Source organism: Scardinius erythrophthalmus (genome assembly GCF_964197995.2).
Source record: "Scardinius erythrophthalmus genome assembly, chromosome: 1".
NCBI classification, from domain to species: domain Eukaryota; kingdom Metazoa; phylum Chordata; class Actinopteri; order Cypriniformes; family Leuciscidae; genus Scardinius; species Scardinius erythrophthalmus.
The window spans coordinates 22,043,036-22,069,647 of NC_138221.1; the positions used below are offsets into that span (position 1 = coordinate 22,043,036).

The 26,612-nt window shown below is 40.3% G+C and overlaps 2 protein-coding genes across 2 annotated transcripts in view; both read left to right on the forward strand.

Moving 5' to 3' along the window:
- LOC308697009 (uncharacterized protein) overlaps window positions 1-2,968 on the forward strand; it is a gene marked incomplete at its 3' end in the record, with an annotated part of 215,586 nt that extends 212,618 nt beyond the window's left edge. Inside the window, exon 5 of the mRNA XM_081376032.1 lies at window positions 2,637-2,968. Coding sequence (XP_081232158.1) covers window positions 2,637-2,968 — 332 coding nt within the window. The remainder of the gene's footprint in view (window positions 1-2,636) is intronic.
- Window positions 2,969-3,150: 182 nt separating this feature from the next.
- On the forward strand, window positions 3,151-26,612 carry LOC308697028 (uncharacterized protein). Its single transcript, XM_081376065.1, has 4 exons — window positions 3,151-3,275; window positions 20,908-21,633; window positions 22,303-23,136; window positions 25,829-26,612. The coding sequence occupies exons 1-4, from the start codon at window positions 3,218-3,220 to the stop codon at window positions 25,918-25,920; spliced, it is 1,710 nt and encodes a 569-aa protein (XP_081232191.1). The 5' UTR covers window positions 3,151-3,217; the 3' UTR covers window positions 25,921-26,612.

Consider the following 26,612-nt stretch of genomic DNA (forward strand, 5'->3'; position numbering starts at 1 on the left):
AAAAAAAGGTGGAGTAACGATATCTGTCAATTTCATAAGTGAAATTAACCATGTTTATAACATTAGAACACACTTCAACAACATAAGGGCAGAACATAAGGGTGAAGTGACGCTTGAGTGATCAAGTATTCCAGTGAATAAAAAAAGCTTTCATTAGATCCCTCCGTCCTGGCGTCTTTTCCTTGCAGCCTTTCCTCGCATCCTACAGGGGGTGGAGCTGAGATGCGAGGAAAGGAAACAAGGATGCACAAATCAGAATTGAGAAGCACCCATTGTCTCTCAAGCGTGTCCTAGGTCTTCCCCGGGGTCTCCTCCCAGAGGGACGCGCCCGGAACACCTTCCCAGGAAGGCGTCCAGGAGGCATCCGGAACAGATGCCCGAGCCACCTCAGCTGGCCCCTCTCGATGTGGAGGAGCAGCGGCTCTATTCTGAGCTCCTCCCGAGTGACCAAGCTTCTCACCCTATTTCTCTGCTGTGTCTGTCAGTCTTGGCCAGGACGCTCTTGTAAAAGAGATTCTTAATCTCAATGTGCTTCTTTCCTGGTAAAAATAAAATAAAATAAAGGTTATAATAATAAAAAACTGTAGCTTACCAGAAATTGTACCATGTAAACATTGTAACATCTTGTCACTAAACCTAATAAAATTCAGTTTAGTTATTAAAATGTTAGTGACAATCACAATACACTTATTGTGATGCATTTTTTTTTTACAATCAAACAAATCGAGAAGCGAATCGAACCGTGACTTTAGAATCGAAAATGTAATCGAATCGAGGATTTGGAGAATCGTGACACCCTTATCTATTACTGTTGACCAACATAGTTTTCAATGTTTTTTAACCAGCATCTAATGCCGGTGCTGGTTTGCTGGTCATCAGCATGAGATGCTGGTGATTGGATGCTATCACCAGCATCTCATGCTGATGACCAGCAAACCAGCACCGGCATTAGATGCTGTTTAAAAAACATTGAAAACTATGTTGGTCAACAGTAATAGATAAGCCATTCTTTGTCACAAGCATACCAGCACCAAAACACAACATATGCTGGTCTATGCTGGTTTTTCCAGCATGCTCATTGTCAGTTTCTGTACAAATCTGTAACATGTTAATGATTGAATTACTTTATTGCAATTCATAGTTATTATAAAGTCGAACTATATTTAGATTCACCTATTATGGTGTTGTAGTTATTTGCCTGTAGAGGTTCATAACTATAGGTTATTTATTTAATTATTTTGTTATATTATTGATGATTATTGATGTTATTTTGTGAGAAATAACAGTATTGTCTTTCAATATAGCTATTTTACAGGCTTTTGTCTTATCCTGATTCAAATAATGTGTTTCTAACAGCAAACACTCAGAATAAAGTGAGATGATCTGCTGATGATCCTGAATGGCTTGTTGAATGAGTGTTGATAGTCTGAGGCTCATCAATATTAACAGATCTGCTGAAAACAGTCTTTATTTCATGACAATAGTTCCTGTTTTCACCTCATTTATTATGCAGATGTCTTCAGATCTCCTGTTAATTGACAATTAAAGCTCATTTCATTGATGTCAGCAGACTGAGGGTATTTGTTGGTAACTATATGTAGCCTATGTTTATTTCTGTTTATGCTTTCAACTGTTTTTCTTACCATTATTTATATTTACATTATTTTATTCTGTTGTCCACGTGCATACAAACAAACTCAGTAACTTATATATTTTTGATTTTACTAGCTCCTCACACTACAATTCATCATCAGTGAAGCTCCTCCCACTGCAAATACATCATCAATGAAGCTCCTCCCACTGTAATTCTCCAATAAATTCTGGAATATTCCCATCAGCTACAAGTGAAGACTGAGTTCATTAAAGAGGACAGTGAGAACATGAGTGATCCAGAACCCTGCAGAATGAAACACTGAATATACTGAAGAACAAAGAGGTTGGTGTTTATTCTTCATTCATTCATGATGCTGAAGAACATTCATGTTAGAAAGATTCAAGCACATAAACACTTTTAGATTTTTTTTAAACAAAAGGTCAGTAAAGGGAGGTTTCATATTGATTGTCAACATCAGTTCAAACTAAATTTAAATATTTGAATTATTTTATTTCACATTTATTTTATATATGGTTTATAATTTGTAACAGTTTTACCAGAAATTTGACCTGAATCTACATCTACTCTGCTTTACTGCAAACATTTGTGTTCTTTCTCGCAGTGAAATTCACTTGATCTTGTGTTTCTTGAACAGCCCTTAATTAAAATGTCTTAGTAGTTTTTAACATAATTAAATATCAATATAAATGTTGGTCTCAAAATATGGCAGTATTGTGCATTTTAAAGTTCATATCATGTTAGATAATTGTTATTGATCAAACATATTTAATAGTTCCAATACTGAAACATGGGATTTTTGCCTAAAATGTTTTTAAAAAAATAACTGGAAGATCAGTGCACTTCATTCATGGAAAGTTTCAGGGACGTATAATTCATTTACAAAAAGTCTTAAATTATTGTAATATTTTATAGTAGTTGTCTGTTACATCTGGGATCAATTTTATCTCCATTCACTCCATATTTCTCTCTTTGAATCATTTTGATTATTTAGAAAATTTAAAAAGTTTTTCTTTTATTTCAGACGTGATGAAAGTGAAGGAGGAGAGTGAAGAACTGAGTGAAGTGAAAGAGGAGAGTGAAGAACTGAGTGAAGTGAAGGAGGAGAGTGAAGAACTGAGTGAAGTGGAGGAGGAACATCATGTCAAACCTGGAGAAAAACCTTTGAGTCGCTCAAAGACTAAAAAGACATTTTTAAAGAAAAGAAGAGCCAATAAATCTTTCACCTGCACTCTGTGTGGAAAGAGTTTCACAAGCAAACATGGTCTTGAGCTTCACATGAGAGTACACACCGGAGAGAAGCCGTTCACACATGTGATCAATGTGAAAAAAAATTCCCTAAGGCACCAGACCTGAAGAGACACCTGACAGTTCATACGAAGGAGAAGACACATTCATGTTCTGTATGTGGAAAGAGTTTTTCACTGCTGGAATATTTACAAAGACATCAAAGAATTCGTACTGGTGTGAGAGAGTACATGTGCTTTGAGTGTGAGAAGACTTTTATTTCAGTGAGCGTTTTAAAACGGCACAAGAGGATCCACAGCAGAGAGAAACGACACAGAATCTGTAAAGACTGAGTTTATTAAAGAGGAAAGTGAGAACATGAGTGATCCAGAACCCTGCAGAATGAAACACACTGAAGATCCTGAAGAACAAAGAGGTTGGTGTTTATTCTTCATTCATTCATGATGCTGAAGAACACTCATGTTAGAAAGATTCAAGCACATAAACACTTTTAGATTTAAAGGGGACCTATTATGCAAAATTCACTTTTGTATGGTGTTTGGACATAAATGTGTGTTGGCAGTGTGTGTACACAACCACCCTACAGTGATAAAAATCCACTCACTCCTTTTTTTTAATCTCCATAAATCAAAAGCAGTCTCTCCAAACGACCCGTTTTCAGAATGTGGCTTTAGTGACATCACTAAAGCCACAGGCCCCGCCCCCGAGTGTTGACTGACACTGCCGTTATAACTTAGACCCGCCCTGATCGAGTTCACTGCGAGTTGTACACATCAGACATTGCTGCAGCAATGCACTCACGAGAAGCGTCGAAGCATCTCCCAAGCGTTGAAGGTGTTGTAGCTGGATGTATTCATTCACATAGCTCTCTTTATTTACTCTTGAAATCTGCTAGCCAGTGAAGACGAGGTGGATTCACTTTGTTTTCAAAGAAAATCCTCCCTCAACTCAACAGAAATTTGTTACTTATGTTACTTATGCACTTCTTATACTTCTTATACTGCTTACTCAGCTCTAACAGTGATTTTCTGAAGAAAAACTGATGCTTCATCTTTTGTGTGACATACAGTAAACTTTATTAAACTCATCAGTATATTTTATGTCATCATTCAGACAATTAGATCGTCAGACGGAGTCCTACAGCAGGCTTGCATTAATAGTGTATACAAGCAATGCCAAATAGGTTATAATCGTAATTAAACTAAACTATACCTTTCCAACTCCATACAGAATATATTCTCTGACTCTGTAGGCATTTTTATGGTCGAAATGAACACCATTACTGTGACTGTCTGTTTTATTATTATCATCTTCCCTGTTCTGACGCTGATCGCGGCTGCTTAGGCTCCGCCCCCTGTCCCGTGAACCAGCAGCTCATTAGCATTTAAAGGTGAAGCACTAAAACAGTGCGTTTTTCACAGACCCCAAAAATGATTTAACCCTTTATGACCTACCATAGAACAGTTCTGCCAGAGTATATCTTTGTATTTTTACATGCTCTGCTGTCATTCTTTTGAGCATTTCCATATGCCATACATCAAAATAATCCTTACTCTCCCAATTTGAAGGCTATATTTGTAATAAATCAATAGTAACCAAATAAATATCTCAAAAGTGCAATAAACTAAAGAAAAAAGAAAAAATCATATTTTTTTCTACATATTTTATTCAATACAGAAATTTGATAAATGCCAACCTCAAACTTGTCAATGTGAAAAATGTGCATAAAACAATTTTAAACTATACAGAATTGATTTGAACTGTTTACATAAATTAGTTTCTAAGATACACTCATTTATAGGTCTGTACAAATTGCGTAATATGCGTTTACAAATACAACAGAAAAACAAACAAACAAACAAAAAACACAAAAATGCATTGCATATCATTTCTTTCTTTGGCTGCATACCTGGCTTTCTTCCTGATAAAACAATTTAAAACTATACATAATTTATTTGAACTGTTTACATAAATTAGCTTCTAAGATACACGCATTTGAGTCTGTACAAATTGCGTAATATGCGTTTACAAAAATAAAAGTAAAACAAACAAACAAAAAAAATGCACTGCTCCTCATTTCTTTCTTTGGCTGCACACCTGGCTGTCTTCCTGGACATCTATTCCTTCAAGAAAGTCGGCTTCGTCCTTGAAACGGAATCTGGAGCCGATGAGCAAATGGAGAGTTCATCTTCATCGGACGCAATTAGTATTGCCAAAACATCCGCGTCCGTGTACTTTCGTTTAGACTAGACATAATGTTACGTGCGCACGCGCGCGTGTGTGTGTGTGTGTGTGAATGTGCTTGCATTTGTAAAAGTGTATTTGTGAGTGTGTAAAGGAGAAATAAATGATAAAATGAAGCAATGATAAAAAGACAATAACGAAAAGAAAGAAACATACCGGTACAGCAAATGGGAGTCAAACGCATGGTCAAATGACGCAGCTTGTGACGTCACAACACGCCGGCACTCCCGTCGGTCTTAAAGGGTTAAACATGCTTTAAATAAAATTCTGTTGGGTATTTTGGACTAAAACTTCACATACACACTCTGGGGACATCAGAGAATTATTTTACATCTTGTGAAAAGGGGCATAATAGGTCCCCTTTAAAAAAAAAAAAAAAAAAAAAAAAGTCAGTAAGGGAAGGTTTCATATAGGGTTGTGCCGATAGACGATAATATTGTGTATCGACGATAGACAGAGATATCGCCGATGGCAGATGCCTTTGACGATATCAATACGATAATTGGCTCGTTTTCCCATTAATGTATTAAATCATTATTATTATTATGAAGCTAGTATAGTTATTAAATTAATTAGGAACTACAATTATATTTGCCTTGCCTAAATTCATAAGACATCACCACATAACCACACTTGCGACATCACGCGCGTATGAGGACTCCTCAAAGAAAATGTTTTTAAAACAGACAAAAAAAACAAAAAAAAACTACATCCCACAACGAAATTTAATTGCAAGGTGATCCATTCACAAATTGTCAAGAGTGCTTGTTTTAACAGACGCATCATTCTTATAGCCTACAGAGCCAAGATGAAGAGGCGGCATCGTTGTTCGTGCAGTATTTTGTTTCCATAGCACATTAACAAAATATTTAATGACACTTATAACACTAAAAACAATACAATTACAAAATATTAATTATAATAATATTATCAATAAAATTAAATTATATATAAAATTATATATAATATTATATCAATTAAAATTAAATAAAAGTCTTTAGTTTACGAAGCATCTGTGAAACTCTGCCATCTGTGAAAATCACAAGCAACTTCAAACTTGTTTAACAAGAAATATTCTTCTAATTTTTTCGCTGTCAATAATGTAAGTCCACAAGAGAAATATTAAGCCAGTAAATTAAGATAGTTGCTGTAGCCTACCGTTATATCCACCGTCGTCTCTGAGAGAACGAGCCGTTAATGCAGCGAAAGCTCAGTCCGTTTCTGCTTTTATTTTCAGTTAATGAGCGCATTTACATGCACGTTATTAACTCGATTATGCTGAATAAACTGACAATGCATGTGGTCATGTAAACGGATTAACCTGTTTTCCTTTATCAGAGTCAAGTCATAAGTTTAAGTAGGCGTATAATCGATCGACTAGATTTTTGCCTCTGATTTCTCCCGGCATTTAAAACACATTAACCTGCGTTATTGAAGTGCGGTGCGCATATGTGAAGTGCATCCAGACAGAGAGAGCACTGGTAGGAGGAGGACATATATCGCAGACTCCGACTCTTTCTTGACCCAAGAAATTAAAACGTGTTCACATCTCGTGCAGAAGTAGTCAAAATGCTGCATCTGTAACGGCATGAGAGGATAATGTGTGTCCGTAAATTTCCCGCTGACATGTTGAAATACTCCGAGTCAGATACAAGAATGATTAGGATCTTTTTTTTACCTCACTATACCAGGAAATAACCTGATTTAGCCTATTAATAAACATAATAGAAAAAGATTCTCATTTAAAACGAAGTAATAAAACAAGCAAATTGATGAGTAAATAAGCAAGTTAATAATCAAAATAAGTAAGCCCGCCCCCCTCACGATAATATCGTGTATCGCCGATCTCACAGGCTGACGATAGGACGATATGAAAATGGAGCATATCGCCCAACCCTAGTTTCATATTGATTGTCATTGCACCTGATGAAGACCTGATGGTCGAAACGTTGCGCTTTTAAAGGGTACATAACATGCACAGTTTCACCTAATCTCATGTTAATCTTGAGTACCTATAGAGTAGTAGTGAATCCTTAATATCTCCAAAAAGTGTTTAGTTTTATTATATTTATAAAAGAAAAATACAGCTTTCCGATTCTCTCCGAGCTCCTGGAGGCGGAGCTATAGAGTCAAGCGGTAGCTTTCCAGCAAAAGACAGAAATCCGATCCAGTTGTACTTACATGAATGGGGTCTTTTATCACTGGGATCGCTCCACGTTTTAATAGCAAACGATTTGCAAATCCAGCGTCGACCTGGGCCTTGTTAATAAAACATTCGTCACTGAAATGACCAGAACACACAACCGCACTTGCTACACTCCGTTGCTGCCCCGGAAAAACAAACTGCATCCACTGTTCCTGTAACACTGGGTTCTTTGGAAAGCTGAACACGGTAAGCTTTTCCTCACATCCAAATACACACTTTTTGGAAGACATTCTTGAACAAATCCTATGCAGCGCTGGCTGCCGATGATTTCCTGTTGAAGCGCGTTGATGTGCGCCGTCTCTCTCTCCTCTGGTCGACGTGTGCGCGGGCGCGCTTTTCCGAGAGAAATGCTCATATTAGGAGTTCCACTCTTATCTACGTCATTAGATCCACGATCGAAAAAAACCCAGCCGAAACTTGTACCAACCCGGAAGTAAGATTTTCGGCACAGAAATTCTCTGTTATTCGTCCAAAATATTTTTTTTAAACTTTGCCCATGTTTAGCATGAGAATCCATCTCTTTAACAGTGTAAACAACTCTGAAAACATGAAACCCCATTGTACCCCCCCTTTAAATAAATCTATCTACCATGCAGTGTGCAGACTTCACTTTTCTTTTTTTGTTTATGTTATTTTGATGTCCTGCACCTGAGCCCAATCTGGGTGTTTGGGATGTGCATACCAGTTTTGTATTTTTGATTCATATTGATTGTCAACATCAGGTCAAACTAAATTTAAATATTTTAACTGTTTTATTTTACATATATTATATATATAGTTTACAATTTGTAACAGTGTTACCAGAATTTTGACCTGAATCATTTCAAAATTTCAAAATTTACAATCTACTCTGCTTTACTGCAAACATTTGTGTTCTTTCTCGCAGTGAAATTCACTTGATCTTGTGTTTCTTTCTTGAACGGCCCTTAATAATTAAAACGTCTTAGTAGTTTTTGACATAATTAAATATCAATCTAAATGTTGGTCTCAAAATATGGCAGTATTGTGTATTTTAAAGTTCATATCATGTTAGATAATTGTGTCATTGATCTAAGTTACCAATACATTCGAAAATGCTTCTCCCCTTCATTCACCTTAAGTGAATGTAGCCTTGGCCAGGAGGGGTTGATGTCATCAGGCGGTACCCATCGTTCATTGGGTGTTTCGACCCTTATCCGCAACACTCTCCCGATGGTGGGTCGGCAGTGGTGGCCAAGTCACTGCCCATCTTCACCTCCTGGCTTCCAGCTTAACTCCTCCCTCTTGCTCCATGTCCAGCAAGAGGCTCTTTCTGCTCCCTCCCCCCATCCTGCGAGCTGCTGCCTTCCTCGCCTTCCTCTCCTTCCCTGTTATTCCAATGTATGTTAGCATTCTCCACACTGACTGAGCAGGGAATCCTCTACAGCCGACCTCGACCCTGGAACAGCCAAGCCTGCCATCCTTTCCCCCTGCAGTCATGCAGCAGGTCTTGCTATTTGGTGCTCTTTCTTTCAAAGGCCTGTTCACACCCCTCTTCCCATGGGACTGTAAGTTCTATGAGGATGATCTTTTTTCCCTCTTCAGACCACAGCACCACATCCGGCCTCAGGGTTGTCTGGACAAACTGGGGGAATTGCAGCCTTCCTCTCAGGTTGACCTTCATCTGTGATTGACCCTTTTGTAACAGACTGGTTCTTGTTGTTGCTGTGGTTGGTGGCTTTTCCCCCTCCCTTACAAACTGGATTGAAGTTGTTTTCCGAAGAGGCTGGCGTTTCTTTTTCCTCTCCTGCTCTAAGGTGTTGGCGAGTGTCATGAGCACCCTATCGTGGCGCCACCTGTACCTTCCTTGGGTGAGTGCTTTTTACACCCGGCCAGGATGTGTGCCATGGTGCCCCTCTCCCCACAAAGCTTGCACAATAGCCGCTTTCCGACCAAGTAGTTCTAGGAACTTAGTTCTAGGAACTGTCCACTTCTAAACAGTTCTAAGAACTACTCTCCCCCAAACTCGGGTTTGCTGTTTGCATTCGCACTGGCCAAGTGGCCATAGGAACTGGTAGGAGGGGGTAAGGGAGTGACGCAAGCACGGTGAGTTTTATTTTGAAGGCGCGACGGACCTTTATTTTGGCGGCGCTGAGAACGCCAGAGCAAACAATGCTCGCATTCTCTGTGTTTATTTGTTAGCGATCTGTCTAACAGTTGTAACGACTATGGCTCGATGGGTAAAAATGGACTTTTAATTTATATACTAATTAAAAGTGAAAACACTTTCTAAGTCCCACAGACTTGGCAAGAGGTAACTGAATCCCTTTTACGACCCACTTCCCCCTTTCCACAGTGTGAGCTTCAAAGACATTATTGACATTCCGATCGCAACAGAAAACCCGCTCTGAATCACACACACACACCTCGTCACTCTGAACCTCCTAAAATACAAGTTACACACACGCATGAATCATTATCAAAATGTTTTAATGTAGTTTTCTTGTCTATGGGATGTGATGGGATAAATTGAGATATTTATGCCCTTCTGCAGATGTAATGGACACGTGTGTTGATACAATTGAGATGTATCTGTTTCATTAACTGATATTAATGTCGGGTGTGATATCCTACGGATCGTAAGTATCTTCTTTATACAGAGATAGAAACTATATTCCGCACAAAATGTTTATTCCTAGACATAATGTGGTATTAAAGTTTTAATGCATTTTTATGTGTAGATCAGAAGAGGCGTTCCTTCACAAACAATGAAACGCTCCCGCCTCAGAAGCGAAGGATTTCATTGGGTCCCGTCATCAAACAGGGCGTTACCCCGCGCTGCTTTAAAACCACAACACAAGCAGACGCTTCACTCTCTCTGCTCTCACACGCTCTCACCCTCGTGACTCCGAACTCTGAACTCTGCACTCTCACCCCTCCTTGCTCCATGTGCAGCGGAGCGAGAGAGAGGGGACAGGGCCTTCATCCGAACAAAGCGAATGTAAAAATCCATTCTCGTCTTGTAACCAAGTTTTCTCGCCCTTCCCGCACCGGGAAGAGACTTCCGTACCTCGGTAATGTTACATTCAGTGAGTTTTTAAGAACTTCACGCGAAACGCAAGCCTACAAATCGATGAGACACGGTCCAGTCAAGATACGCACGTGGTCCCGAAGCCCAGCTTCACACAGACAAAGGAACAGAATCGCAAGTAACGTATAAAATGATCTCTCTCGAAGCTGCTTTCACAGTTGTCTCTTAAAAAGGTTCTGTTTGTGAATTACCATACTTTCTCCCTCACTTTCTTCCTATTTTCATTCTGATCAAGTCATGTTTATGTTTGTTTGTTTAAACGTTCGTGTGTCTTGTGTAATGTTACGTACGTAGATTAGCCTATATTACTTCCTATATGCATATAATCCTTTGTGTGTCATTTTTGATTAAATAAATCTTTTATACTTTGACTGACTCTGTGTTACAATCCCACCAATGTAATTGTCAATGAAATTGCGATAAGATCTGGCTACTAGCTCTTTATTTTAATTCATAAACCCAGCAATTTGCATCCACGGCCAGGAGAGAATTTGTCTGAGGTTTGATAATATAAATATTCCTTCTTAACTGGTATAATCAAAGTATTCGCTGGTCGAATGACTGATGAGAGACCAGTTATAGAATGAAATATTTTTGATAATTAGCAGGTAAGGTAATAGCATATGTGAAATTTATTAATTATGACTATGAGTTATGATTTTAATATTTCCCCAAATTTGAATATTGCTCGAGCTAATATTTCATATATGACCTAATTACGATTGTTACCAATAAACGCAACAGTTTATGGTGGAGAACACAACGCATTTCAAACTTTACTTGGTGGAAAAATTCAGTTTCAGTCATAAGTTTATTGATTTGTTGATTAAAAATTGTGCATGCATGTTGTTGAACTGTGAGAAAAGTCGTAAAGCGAACTCACCCAGCTGACCGAGGCACAAAGCCAGCTCAGCTTACAAATTAACAGTGTCCACAAATGGCAAACATTTAGTCACTGTTAAATTGTATAAACTGCAGTATTAAAATTAAACGACTGTTAAGACAAAGAAAACTCTTAATTAGTACGTATAAATCTGATCAGTATTTAAGTACCGCCGAAGTAGGGCGATGCTCTCCTCTTTCCTGCGAGGCATAAATCTGATCTGGGCGAGTTTCCCCATTTCAGTCGCTAGGGGCCCCCTTCTTAAATCGTTAGCAACGATTCTCTCCTGGTGAAACGCTGGATTAGCTACCCAGTGTGAAGCCACGCATGCAAATTCACATTAGTGAAATTTTGTGTGATGTGAGACTGTAATTACTAGCAGATGAAAAATACCTGCATAAAAAGTAAACGATAATTCCTATTTGTAAACACTACAGATGATAGCCTAATCCCTGTGTGTATTTGAACCGTTTCCTGTAAAATGTGTAATCGAAGACAGACGTTAAAATTCCTGTAATTCACATTTGTGAAACGCGCGCAAAACGAGCCAGAATTTATTTGTGATTCTTAAAAGACATAGAAAGTCTGCAAGCCTCAGTTGCTGAATCACTACACTGACCAACACTAGAGGGCAGCCTTTAGGTGTGTGGCAGATCTCAGAGTATACGCCCCCACGCTGACGTCATCTGAACAAGCACTTCCTCTTACTGTCAGCCTGCACGAACGCAACAACGCCATCTCGTGGACGCTATCAGATAAGACCTGCGTTTCCTCTAAAAATGCTTTCATTTCTAGACTGAATTTTTCTGAGCTCTCAAATGGGACATGCATTCAAAACCCCGAGTTTATGTGGATGTTATTTGAGAGTTAGATAAATTCTCTCTTCTGTTTTTGACTGTCACATTTTGAGTTTAATTTGAAAAAGAAAATCAAATTAGAGCTTAAAATTTAATTCACTCAGTCCATTGAGAGCCCACCCAGGGGGGGGGGGGGGGGGGAACACGCCACCTTGTGGTCCTCCTGGGTCGGATTATCATTTCTCCCCTCAAGTCTGCATTGAAGTGTCTCAACATTGTGGTTAACCATAACCACTTCTAATAACTTAAAGGTTATTGTAAAGATTGGAAAAAAAAATCATTCCGATTTTCGATTCAATTATTTTGATAATTAGTATGGATACTTCACTGCTATCATTCTAATTTTCTTCCCTCTGTTATCTTTGGATCTCTTGCATGTGTATTTGAATTTTAATTTAAACTAGTTTGAATTTTAATTTAAATTGTGTCTGCTCAACCAGGTGGAAAGGAGTTACGCCCCCCTGTGGTCCAAACCCACGTCAGAGGCCTAATCCTTTCCTGCATCACAAGCCTGTGTTGTTATTCAAAATTTTATCTCACAGATAATCTTTTCTTCTTTCTCCAATCTCCAAAAGGGGGAGGGTTTATTCTGATAATTACCACCAGTTATCATAATTCCCTCTCGTTTTTATCATAAGTTTAGTAAAACCTTTCGCCTTTGACTCCTGCATGCATATTTACTCAATGTGTTGAACCCAAAAAGCCTTAATTCACATTAAGCCTAACGTTCATCCCTGATTGTGTATATATTGGCAGCACCCCCTCAGTGCACTGCGGTGATTCGACAGTCATTTCAGGTAAACTAAAGTTGATAAAACCCATCCACTTATTATAAACCACAGAATACTAGATATTCCCCTGGTCATATTTTAGGTGTTTGGCCTATTCTTCTCTCTTAGACACCCCCTCGTCCGAGATCCTGTCCCGATAACTCACGCCTGCTGGACCTATCAGGAACTCTAGCAGTGTTTAAGAGGCTTAGGCCTCTATTTTAAATAACGCTCCCCGTGTTATTGTTTACAACATTTCATTTGCAGATCAATTCACTTCCTTGTGTTGTGTTTACCTTTTTCCCTGCTCTCACCTTTATCTCTCTTTTCTGTGTGATTTGTTCCCTCATTTCACTTAGAGATAGAACCTTATAGAGAGACCCCCAGGAAAGCTGAATAATAGAGTGACGATCAATGTTGGCATCACCAGGCTACCGCCTGCCAAAAATTATATTGTGGGTCTAAAACGTACCCACGCAATTGGCTCCGCTAACTGTCAGCATCAGTTAGCCCAAATTCTCATAACGGCAGCGGCCCGTATGAGTCTAGCGCATTAACCTAAAAACAAACTTGCATTTTGTTTTTCTTTTTGTGTGTGCTGTGCTCTCTTGCCAACAGTAAGCGGAGATGTCGAGCTCACCCTGTCCTGCAGTCCGCTAAGACGACCTTGAGCCAAGAGCAACGGGACACAGACCTGGACCAGTTCGAGTCCCATGATTCAGCCCAGACATACAGCCACGAGCAGCTGTCCAAAATCTTCGGAAACCTCGCACTCAAACTCGTCGCCAGGGCCCGGGACAGCGAAAGGAGCAACGCCGACCTGCAGCAAAAGACAGCCACACTACGGCTTCAAGCCACAGCGGCCCGGAAGGACCTCAACGAAAGACTCCAACTGGCTGAAGCTCTCATAGAGAGAGCACATATTGAACTCAGAGACAAAGACTCTGAAATCAAGGCCTGTAAAACCCATTTACGAATGGCCCGAGCTGAACTCCATCAGCTTACTCAGCTAAGTCATGATCTCAGTCTTAACTACAGAGAGTCAGAACCGTTCCAGGCCAGCGGAGGGCAGTACTACGGTGACAGTGCTAGTCCAGAGCACCAAAGCGAGCACTCTGAAAGATTCTGGGACAAGAATCACCAGCCGTCCAGAACTCTAAGCCCTGACAACCAGCCATGGAACCACTCTCTCCTGAACACTGGTGAGCCTGACTCTTCTTACTCCACAGATGAAGACAGCGCAGCCACTTCTGATACAACTGACATCCTGAGTTTGCTGAAAGAGCTCCTTCACAGGACGGACCAATAGAACAGGCCTGACATTTTATGCCCAAGCATAAAACCTGAAACAACACCAAGAACATTGTTTCCACACACAGGCTACAATGCTAACTAGCACTTCACAAAGTGACGGCACCGACATCAGCCTGAGCCACCCTTCGATCACATCACCAGCTCAGACGCCAACTTTCCTAAGGAAACTGATCGAAAAGGGGGTGGTTCGAACACTTTACATGGTCACACAACGACCATCCTAACACCTTCAAGATTGCAGTGATTACACAGCACAAACGAACTTTGACAACACACTGCACGCCTCAGAGCCACTAACGCGGCCTCCGCTGTGTACAAACAAGGTCATGCGGGCCTCTGAAGAACAAACTTGTCCAATGCCACCGCTTACCCCACCTACCACCCTCACACGACATCTGAACACTGAAAGCCAGTAACTCAGATTGCTCTCTGAGTCCAAGCACATGCTGCGTTCACCGGACTCTAAAATTGCATTGTGCACATGTTGCCATCACAGCGCCACAGCTTGTAAGGTCACAGCGCACAAAAGGGGGGTCAAGCGGGCCCAGTAACACACCATGTGCTGAACACCGGACATTAAAAAAGCATGCGGCAACCCAACCTCAGCGAAAACAAAAGACTGTCCTAAGCCAACCAAGGACGTCCCTCGCTGGAATTTTTTTTTCGTGTGTTTTCTCCTTCTCTCTCTCTCTCTCTCCCTATTGCCTCTAACAGGATGCTGTGGTGGTTCGCGAGAAAGCAGCCACAATCAGACATCACCAGATCCGGCATCGCACGGAGAGAGCAACCCTGAGTCCTGAACACCAAGGCAGGACTCGCACTCAACACAGTCCCTCCAAGCATGGGCAACCGCCCAGCCTGAACACCTCACCTGTGTCCATACCTGGACCGCAGCTGACGCTGCGCTGTGCACCTCCACAGCAACCGACCACGCCCTGACTCCCGTCTTGGCTTTCACCCTGTACCAGACCCAACCAAATGTGAGCAGCCACCGCAAAGCTCACAAAGCCGTGTCTGGTGGTCTCCTATGGGACCGCAAAAAGGGGGGGTCCCGATCCGGGGCTCACCTAAACCTCATTTGACCTGAGTCCTCAGTCATCAGCCACTTGCCATCGACCATTGCGCTAATTTGTTGTTCGATAAAGTCCTTCCGAGGTCTTTATCTAACAAAAAAGGGGGAATGTAACGACTATGGCTCGATGGGTAAAAATGGACTTTTAATTTATATACTAATTAAAAGTGAAAACACTTTCTAAGTCCCACAGACTTGGCAAGAGGTAACTGAATCCCTTTTACGACCCACTTCCCCCTTTCCACAGTGTGAGCTTCAAAGACATTATTGACATTCCGATCGCAACAGAAAACCCGCTCTGAATCACACACACACACCTCGTCACTCTGAACCTCCTAAAATACAAGTTACACACACGCATGAATCATTATCAAAATGTTTTAATGTAGTTTTCTTGTCTATGGGATGTGATGGGATAAATTGAGATATTTATGCCCTTCTGCAGATGTAATGGACACGTGTGTTGATACAATTGAGATGTATCTGTTTCATTAACTGATATTAATGTAGGGTGTGATATCCTACGGATCGTAAGTATCTTCTTTATACAGAGATAGAAACTATATTCCGCACAAAATGTTTATTCCTAGACATAATGTGGTATTAAAGTTTTAATGCATTTTTATGTGTAGATCAGAAGAGGCGTTCCTTCACAAACAATGAAACGCTCCCGCCTCAGAAGCGAAGGATTTCATTGGGTCCCGTCATCAAACAGGGCGTTACCCCGCGCTGCTTTAAAACCACAACACAAGCAGACGCTTCACTCTCTCTGCTCTCACACGCTCTCACCCTCGTGACTCCGAACTCTGAACTCTGCACTCTCACCCCTCCCTGCTCCATGTGCAGCGGAGCGAGAGAGAGGGGACAGGGCCTTCATCCGAACAAAGCGAATGTAAAAATCCATTCTCGTCTTGTAACCAAGTTTTCTCGCCCTTCCCGCACCGGGAAGAGACTTCCGTACCTCGGTAATGTTACATTCAGTGAGTTTTTAAGAACTTCACGCGAAACGCAAGCCTACAAATCGATGAGACACGGTCCAGCCAAGATACGCACGTGGTCCCGAAGCCCAGCTTCACACAGACAAAGGAACAGAATCGCAAGTAACGTATAAAATGATCTCTCTCGAAGCTGCTTTCACAGTTGTCTCTTAAAAAGGTTCTGTTTGTGAATTACCATACTTTCTCCCTCACTTTCTTCCTATTTTCATTCTGATCAAGTCATGTTTATGTTTGTTTGTTTAAACGTTTGTGTGTCTTGTGTAATGTTACGTACGTAGATTAGCCTATATTACTTCCTATATGCATATAATCCTTTGTGTGTCATTTTTGATTAAATAAATCTTTTATACTTTGACTGACTCTGTGTTACAATCCCACCAATGTAATTGTCAATGAAATTGCGATAAGATCTGGCTACTAGCTCTTTATTTTAATTCATAAACCCAGCAATTTGCATCCACGGCCAGGAGAGAATTTGTCTGAGGTTTGATAATATAAATATTCCTTCTTAACTGGTATAATCAAAGTATTCGCTGGTCGAATGACTGATGAGAGACCAGTTATAGAATGAAATATTTTTGATAATTAGCAGGTAAGGTAATAGCATATGTGAAATTTATTAATTATGACTATGAGTTATGATTTTAATATTTCCCCAAATTTGAATATTGCTCGAGCTAATATTTCATATATGACCTAATTACGATTGTTACCAATAAACGCAACACAGTACTGTTTAATATCATATTAGATAGAACTGTTATAGAAAGTAGACAGTATATGAAAAAAGGTTATTAGCCTACATAATCATGTTTGGCTTGGTCCCCTCAAATATGCGTTGGATTTTCTCTTCAGCATTTAAGGTTTAGAGACCCATCTATCACTGTTTTACATGTTTGTATAGTTAGTTTATGGAGTAAATATATAGGCTACAATGTGTTTACATTCTAGCTGTTTTAAAAATGGCAGGTGCTGGTGTTCCGCGTGCGTTCGGTCAATCAGCGTACACTAACGTCACGAATAGTTCCTATAGCGCTGGTTTAGACCCTACTCTGAAGTAGGACCTAAATTAGTTCCTACAAATGGAGTTCCTAGAACTAAAATCGTTCCTAGTTCCTGCGGTGCGAACACGCCGACATCCGGGTACTATAGCCAATAGTTCTAGGAACTGTGAAAAGGTTCCTCCGGTCGGAAAGCGGCTAATGGGTCCTCTCTCATACCCCACAAGTTTGTTGTGGTTGGGAGTGTGTCATACACTGACCTCAGCAGGAAGGAGATACGGAACGGTTCCAGTCTCCATAGGTCTGCCCAGGTAATATTTCTCTTGGGAAGATCCCATCTGATCCAGGCCCCTTGAGAAGCTAGGTCCACTGCCCTTGATCTTCGACCTTCCTCTTCCAGGTTCCGTACCTCCTCTTGAATCATGGCTCTTCTTTCACTGGTTCCTGCCTTCCTCCACTGTTGGAAATGTGAGGTTCCAAGACCCTGTCTTCCTGAGCATGGTGCTCCAATGACATCACGTAGCTTCAGCATGCTCTCAGCTTGTGCAACAGATGAATCAGCTGCCCACTTGTGACCTGATCTTGTGATGACGCCTGCATGTCTGACTTGTTCATCCTGTGTGTCTCTATATGTCATTACGACTCTGCACTTTGCAACTTTGAATTCCTCAACTATGGATGACAGAGGAAGTTGGAGCTGCCCTGATCTTATGTAGAGGCCTACTGAAGTGAAGCTTGGAGGGATTCCCAACCACTTTCGGAGGTACTTATTAATCTTCCTCTCCACTCCTTCAACGCATGTCATCGGGACCTCATATACAGTCAGCAACCATATGAGTCCTGGCAACAGTCCATGTTGATACAGCCAAGCTTTAAACTTCCCAGGGAGCCCTGATTTTCCCGATCCTCCACAGCCATTCTTCCATCTACTTTTCCGTACTGGATATTTTATTCCTGTCAGTAAGTGAGTCATCGAACCTCTTTCCGAGGCACTTGATTGGATTCTCCTCTATTAATGGAATCACTTCCCCTTGCACATGCATCTTGAACCTGTTGGTCAACTTCCCGTTCCTGATCACCAAACTCCTGGATTTCTTTGGCTTAAACTTCATTCTGGCCCACGTTGCCATGTGGCCAAGAACAGTTAGCACCCACCTCGCCTCCCCATGTGTTGTGGTCGTCACGGTAAGGTCATCCATGTAACCTCTTATTGGGGGTTGTCGGATGCCTGACTCCATTCTTGGACCCCGTGCTTCCTTCTCCGCAGCTGTTATTAGGAGGTTCATTCCCATGACGAAGAGGATAGGTGAGATTGTGCAGCCAGTTACGATACCCTTTTCCAGGCTTTGCCACTGGGTTATGAAATTGGCTGCCTTGAATCTTAGCTGGATTCCACCAAGGTAGCTGGTGATCATTCTTTTGATGTGCTGCGGGATGTGGTAGTGGTCTAATGCTGCATGGGTGAGGGAGTGAGGGATTGATCCATAGGCATTGGCCAAATCCAACCAGACAACAGTCAGGTTGCCCTTGCTGGTTTTAGCCTCACGGATCATCTGACTGAGAACTCTGGTGTGTTACAGGCAACCAGAGAAGCCTAGAATTCCACCTTTCTGGATGGCAGTGTTGATGTATCCATTCTCTGTCATGTACGAGGTCATCCTCTTGGCCAGTACAGAAAAGAAGATATTGCCTTCTACACTTAGCAGTGATATTGTTCTAAATTGGTCAATGGTTAAGGAGTTCTCTTCCTTTGGCACGAAACAGCCCTCTGCCTTCTTCCAGCCTGATGGAATGGTACCGTTTCTCCAAATCCTCCGGAACAGCTTCCACAGCCTCCGGAGAAGCATTGGGCATTTCTTATATACCTTGTAGGGTATACAACTTGGGCCGGGGGCAGACCCTGTTCTGGCCTTCTTCGTCACCTCTTGGACTTCCCTCCAGGATGGTTCACTGATGTTGAGCTCTTTTTCCGGGGTCTTTATACTGTTGATGCTTGGGTTGGCCTCCAGGGCCTGGTTTCTGAAGGTGTCATTGTGGGTCTCCCTCAAGAATGCCTCCACCTTTCCTCTGGGGCTGGGCAGCCTTCCAGATTTTGCTTCACCCAACAGTGTTCTGGTGAATCGGAAGGGGTCTTTGGTGAACTGGGATCTTTTGTTCTCCATATCCTTCCTCTTCTTCCGAGTACTTTCTGCTTTTCGGAGTCTGCAGAGGCGCTCCCGGAGTTGACTCGTCAGGTCCTTGATGCCTTCCCTTTCATCAGCAAGTGCTCTTTTAAACTGCTTGGTGAGAGTCTTGATTTCTCCCCTTAATCGATGAATTTCCCTCTCTCTTCTGTTTAGCTGATGTGCAGATTTGATGTTGATTTTCTTCTCCTGAATTCCAAAACGCTCCCTTGCCAGGTTATAGGTTATTGTTGTAAGACTATTGACTTTCTGCTCAGCCGTCCCTACTAGTGTGGCTTCTAGCACTTTGTCAAGATCATGGTCTAGTTGAATCCACTCTTTGTTATCGCTCATCTTAGGCCATTTGATCTGTTCCCTCACAGGGTGGAGTTGGCTCCCTGGCGTGGCATCAGGTGGGTCCCTCCTGAGGTCTTGAGGTGACACAGGTGCTGAGAGATCTCCAGTACTGTGGGGTGCTTCCTGCCTGGAGCTCTCCTGCGTCTCACCAGGTGCTACCACTGTGCGCTGCTCCTGTGACCCCTCTTTTCCACAGTTGGTTCGGCTTTGGTGCATCTTAAGCCCTCTTTTGTTCTTGCAGATCTTTCCGCAATGACACTTTACTTCCAATGCCCTCCCGGTTAAAGTTGTTTGGGTGAGCCGTCTCTGTGTCCATATTTCATTCCTGGCCGTTACCGTTGTATCTGTCCTGACGAGTCTCTCACCCCCCCCCCCCCCTCTCGGGAGACTCTGGGGGTATTGCTTTGTATTACTTTCTGTAGCTTGAGTTGGTGCCCTCTTGCGAGTGCTGTGGATGAGCCTCATACACCCACGCCAGTCTTTCCTGGAGGTCAGCTGTCTTTTCAGCGTCACCGAAGCTTCCTCAGTTGCCACCCAGACTTTCCTGGAAGTCACTGGTTGCCCAGAGTTTCTAAGTTACCAATACATTCGAAAATGCTTCTCCCCTTCATTCACCTTAAGTGAATGTAGCCTTGGCCAGGGGGGGTTGATGTCATCAGGCGGTACCCGTCGTTCCTTGGGTGTTTCGACACTTATCCGCAACACCCTCCCGATGGTGGGTCGGCAGTGGTGGCCAAGTCACTCCTCCCTCTTGCTCCATAACCAGCAAGAGGCTCTTTCCGCTACCTCCCCCATCCTGCGAGCTGCTGCCTTCCTCTCCTTCCCTGTTATTCCAATGGCTGTTAGCATTCTCCACACTGACTGAGCAGGGATTCCTCTATAGCCGACCTCGACCGGAAACATCAAACATATTTAATATATTATTTTTGAAAAATAACTGGAAGATCAGTGTACCTCATTCATGAAAAGTTTCAGGGACGTATAATTAATTTATAAAAAATTTATAAAAATATTTTATAGTAGTTGTCTGTTGCATCTGGGATCATTTTTATCTCCATTCACTCCATATTTCTCTCTTTGAATCATTTTTATTATTTAGAACATTTGAAAATTAATGTTTTTCTTTCATTTCAGACGTGATGGAAGTGAAGGAGGAGAGTGAAGAACTGAGTGAAGTGAAGGAGGAGAGTGAAGAACTGAGTGAAGTGAAGGAGGAGAGTGAAGAACTGAGTGAAGTGAAGGAGGAGAAACATCATGTCAAACCTGGAGAAAAACCTTTGAGTCGCTCAAAGACTAAAAAGACATTTTTAAACAAAAGAAGAGCCAAGAAATCTTTCACCTGCACTCAGTGTGGAAAGAGTTTAACACGCAAACATAGTCTTGAGATCCACATGAGAGTTCACACTGGAGAGAAGCCGTTCATGTGTAATCAGTGTGGAGATAGTTTCAGTCGATCATCATCCCTTAAAGATCACATTAGGATCCACACCGGAGTGAAGCCGTTCACATGTGATCAGTGTGAAAAAAAATTCTCTAAGGCATCAGACCTGAAGAGACACCTGACAGTTCATACGAAGGAGAAGACACATTCATGTTCTGAATGTGGAAAGAGTTTTTCACGGCTGTTGTATTTACAAAGACATCAAAGAATTCATACTGGTGTGAGAGAGTACATGTGCTTTGAGTGTGAGAAGACTTTTATTTCAGTGAGCGTTTTAAAACGGCACAAGAGGATCCACAGCATTGAGAAACTGCACACACAATCTGTAAAGACTGAGTTTATTAAAGAGGAAAGTGAGAACATGAGTGATCCAGAACCCTGCAGAATGAAACACACTGAAGATACTGAAGAACAAAGAGGTTGGTGTTTATTCTTCATTCATTCATGATGCTGAAGAACATTCATGTTAGAAACATTCAAGCACATAAACACTTTTAGAATTTTTTTTTTTAACAAAAGGTTCAGTAAGTGAAGGCTTCATATTGATTGTCAACTTCAGGTCAAACTAAATTTAAATATTTTAACTGTTTTATTTTACATTTATTTTATAAATGGTTTACAATTTGTAACAGTGTTACCAGAATTTTGACCTAAATCTTTTTTTTTTTTTTTTTTTTTTTACAAATTTACAATCTACTCTGCTTTACTGCAAACATTTGTGTTCTTTCTCAGAGTGAAATTTTCTTGAAATTGTGTTTCTTGAACGGCCCTTAATAATTAAAATGTTGTAGAGTTCATATCATGTTAGATAATTGTGTTATTGATTAAACATATTTAATAGTTCCAATACAGAAACATGGGAGTTTTGCCTAAAATATTTTTAAAAAAATAACTGGAAGATCAGTGTACTTCATTCATGGAAAGTTTCAGGGACGTATAATTCATTTATAAAAAGTCTTAAATTATTGTAATATTTTATAGTAGTTGTCTGTTGCATCTGGGATCAATTTTATCTCCATTCACTCCATATTTCTCTCTTTGGATTATTTTGATTATTTAGAAAATATTTTTTTGTTGTTTCATGTCAGACCTGATGGAAGTGAAGAAGGAGAGTGAAGAACTGAGTGAAGTGGAGGAGGAGAAACATCATGTCAAACCTGGAGAAAAACCCTCGAGTCGCTCAAAGACTAAAATTACATTTTTGACGAAAAAAAGAGCCAATAAATCTTTCACCTGCATTGAGTGTGGAAAGAGTTTCACAACCAAACATAGTCTAGAGCGTCACATGAGAGTTCACACTGGAGAGAAGCTGTTCACATGTGATCAATGTGGGAAGAGTTTCACATACAAACATCATCTTGAGCTTCACATGAGAGTTCACACTGGAGAGAAGCCGTTCACATGTGATCAATGTGGGAAAAGTTTCAGTCGATCATCATCCCTTAATGTTCACATGAGGATTCACACCAGAGAGAAGCCATTCACATGTGATCAGTGTGGGAAGAGTTTCACAAACAAATATCATCTTGAGCTTCACATGAGGATTCACACCGGAGAGAAGCCTTTCTCATGTGATCAATGTGAAAAAAAATTCTCTAAGGCACCAGACCTGAAGAGACACCTGACAGTTCATACGAAGGAGAAGCCACATTCATGTTCTGTGTGTGGAAAGAGTTTTTCACTGCTGAAATCTTTACAAAGACATAAAAAAATTCATTCTGGTGTGAGAGAGTACATGTGCTTTGAGTGTGAGAAGACTTTTATTTCTTTGAGCGATTTAAAACGGCATGAAAGAATCCACAGCAGAGAGAAACTGCACACACAATCTGTAAAGATTGAGTTTATTAAAGAGGAAAGTGAGAACATGAGTGATCCAGAACCCTGCAGAATGAAACACACTGAAGATCCTGAAGAACAAAGAGGTTGGTGTTTATTCTTCATTCATTCATGATGCTGAAGAACATTCATGCTAGAAACGTTCAAGCACATAAACACTTTTAGAATTTTTTTTTTTTAACAAAAGGTCAGTAAGTGAAGGTTTCATATTGATTGTCAACATCAGGTCAAACTAAATTTAAATATTTGAACTGTTTTATTTTACATTTATTTTATATATGGTTTACAATTTGTAACAATGTTACCAGAATTTTGACCTGAATCATTTAAAAATTTCAAAAATTACAATCTACTCTGCTTTACCACAAACATTTGTGTTCTTTCTCGCTGTGAAATTCACTTGATCTTGTGTTTCTTGAACGGCCCTTAATAATTAAAGCGTTTTAGTAGATTTTAACATAATATCAATCTAAATGTTGGTCTCAAAATATGGCAATATTGTGTGTTTTAAAGTTCATATCATGTTAGATAATTGTGTCATTTATCAAACATATTTATGGATGTAAAATAATGTCAAATGTTTTTTAAACAAAAAGCCTGTTGAATTACACTACTTGAAAAAAAATGCATTGCATTAAGCACTCTTGCATTTTAATATGTTGTATTTTTAGGGCTTGCATATTTATGGGCTGAAATTCAGCATTGCTGAATATTTAAGCAGTGAATATTTCAGTTTAAAACTTCTCCAACACATTTTCATTATTCAATAATCCATTTTCACCTTTCATATTTCACTTCCAAAATATTCAAACTGTTTAATAAAACAACCTACAATATTCAACAGGCAATTTTTGCTCCATTTTTTTACTCTTTGCAAATTCGCTTCCACAAATTCAGTGGTTAGGCTAAAATTCGACAGAAAATTCTACGTTGATATCCAGGAAAAGCAGTAGATTACCGAGCATACTCTCCATCTGCGACTAACAGCAGATGGTGCAAAAGCGCGTGTTGTGACGAAGACCGAGCAACAGTTAGAGCAAGACATTCATTCATAAAACTCATTTACAGCAATGTAAGTGTATTTGTGATTATGACGGCTGTTTTATGTTCAATTCAGTGTCTTCACGGTTACTTTTCCTGTGTAGCCTACATGCATCTTTCTCTACTGTGAACGAGATTATAATGTTTTTCCCCCGATGAGGATGTAGCCTACAGATCCAATGTTACATTTTAGGTTGACATATATTTCTCTTGGTTGTTTAGTGGCTTTAACTTTATATTGCTGCAATGTGCTGCATGCAGGCTATTGGGGTTTCCCTCAATACTTCAGTATTCCCCTTCTGGGAAAAACTTAGATTTTGAGAGAGAGAGAGAGAGAGAGAGAGAGAGAGAGAGAGAGAGAGAGAGAGAGAGAGAGAGAGAGTATTAATTGATCAAGTGTTGCATATGGGAATTTCATGTTTTGTTCTATTATAGCGCCACCAAGAGGCTCAGTCCCACCATTTTTTTTACGTGTCCTTAGAGTGAGCCCATACATATGTGTGTCAATTTTGGTGAAAATATCTCAATTCACTTCGAAGTTATAGACATTTATATGAAAAAACACATAAAAAATGACTGACACATGACTTTGATTGGATTTTACTACCCCTTACTATCAATATTTTCGCATTTGGGCATTGGTGTATAGCTATCGACCTATGTTTCCAAACTTCTGACGGTGGTTTCGTCTCGATCGGACTAGCGGTTTCGAAGATAACGGCAAATGTTTTTTAAGCGCTAAATCACAACGCTACACAAACCGTAAGGCGAAACCTAGCATGTTTGGTATCGTTGGACTCGGCAAGGATTCAGGAGTCTAAGGAGACAAGTCTCGTGAAAATAAGTCGACCACACCCAAAGTTATAAGCATATGTAGAGTACACAGGGAAAGTATCAATGAAGTTATTGAATAAAACATAAACACAACTTTTGTGTCTTTGTCATCTTTTCCGCATATTCTGACCCAGATAATCATTTTCATTTTATGAATGGAATGGTTTGCTCTAACTGTTGCTCTGGTCTTTGTCAACACGCGCTTGCACCCCCTGCTGGTGAGGTTGACTAACAGCAGATGGAGAGTATGCTTGGCAATCTACTGCTTTTCCTGGATTTCAACGTAGAATTTTCTGTCGAATTTGAACCACTGAATTTGTGGGAGCGAATTTGCAAAAAGAAAGAAAATTGCCTGTTGAATATTATAGGCTGTATTTTTAAACAGTTTGCATATTTTGGAAGTGAAATATGAAAGATTAATATGGATTATTGAATTTTTAATAATGAAAATGTGTTTGAGAAGTTTTGAATTGAAATTTTCACTGCATAAATATTCAACCATGCTGAATTTCAGCCCATAAAAATGCAAGCCTTAAAAATACAATGCATTAAAATGCAAACATGCTTAATGCTATGCATATTTTTTTCAAGTAGTGCAATTCAACAGGCTTTTTGTTTCAAAAACATTTGACATTATTTTACTTCCATACACATGTAATAGTTCTCAATACAGAAACATGGAATTTGTGCCTAAAATGTTTTTAAAAAATAACTGGAAGATCAATGTACTTCATTCATGGAAAATGTCAGGGACGTACAATTAATTTATAAAAAGTTTTAAATTATTGTAATATTTTATAGTAGTTGTCTGTTGCATTCATCTCCATTCACTCCATATTTCTCTCTTTGGATTATTTACATTATTTAGAAAATTTGAAAATGAATGTTTTTCTTTCATTTCAGACCTGATGGAAGTGAAGGAGGAGAGTGAAGAACTGAGTGAAGTGAAGGAGGAGAGTGAAGAACTGAGTGAAGTGAAGGAGGAGAAACATTAGGTCAAACCTGGAGAAAAACCTTTGAGTCACTCAAAGACTAAAAATAAATTTTTAAAGAAAAGAACACCCAAGAAATCTTTCACCTGTACTCAGTGTGGAAAGAGTTTCACAACCAAACATAGTCTAAAGCGTCACACGAGAGTTCACACTGGAGAGAAGCCGTTCACATGTGATCAATGTGGGAAGAGTTTCACATACACACATCATCTTGAGCTTCACATGAGAGTTCACACTGGAGAAAAGCCATTCACATGTGATCAATGTGGGAATAGTTTCAGTCATTCATCATCCCTTAATGTTCACATGAGGATTCACACCGGAGAGAAGCCGTTCACATGTGATCATTGTGAAAAAAAATTCCCTAAGGCATCAGACCTGAAGAGACACCTGACAGTTCATACGAAGGGGAAGCCACATGCATGTCCTGTATGTGGAAAGTGTTTCTGTTTTAAAAGTAACCTGAAGCCACATATGAAGATCCATGCAGTGGAGAAACACATCAACACAGTCTGAAGCCCTGACACGAGCGACAGTGACCGTTGGCAACAGAATGTGGGCGTGTCAAGCGACAAGAGTGACAAAAGTGACAAAACTTGAAAATGTTCAACTTTATGCAAATGAGAAGCAATTTTCGTTAGTGACAACCAATAGGAAAGAAGACTTTTCAGTGGAGCTCACGTCACCGTCTCGAG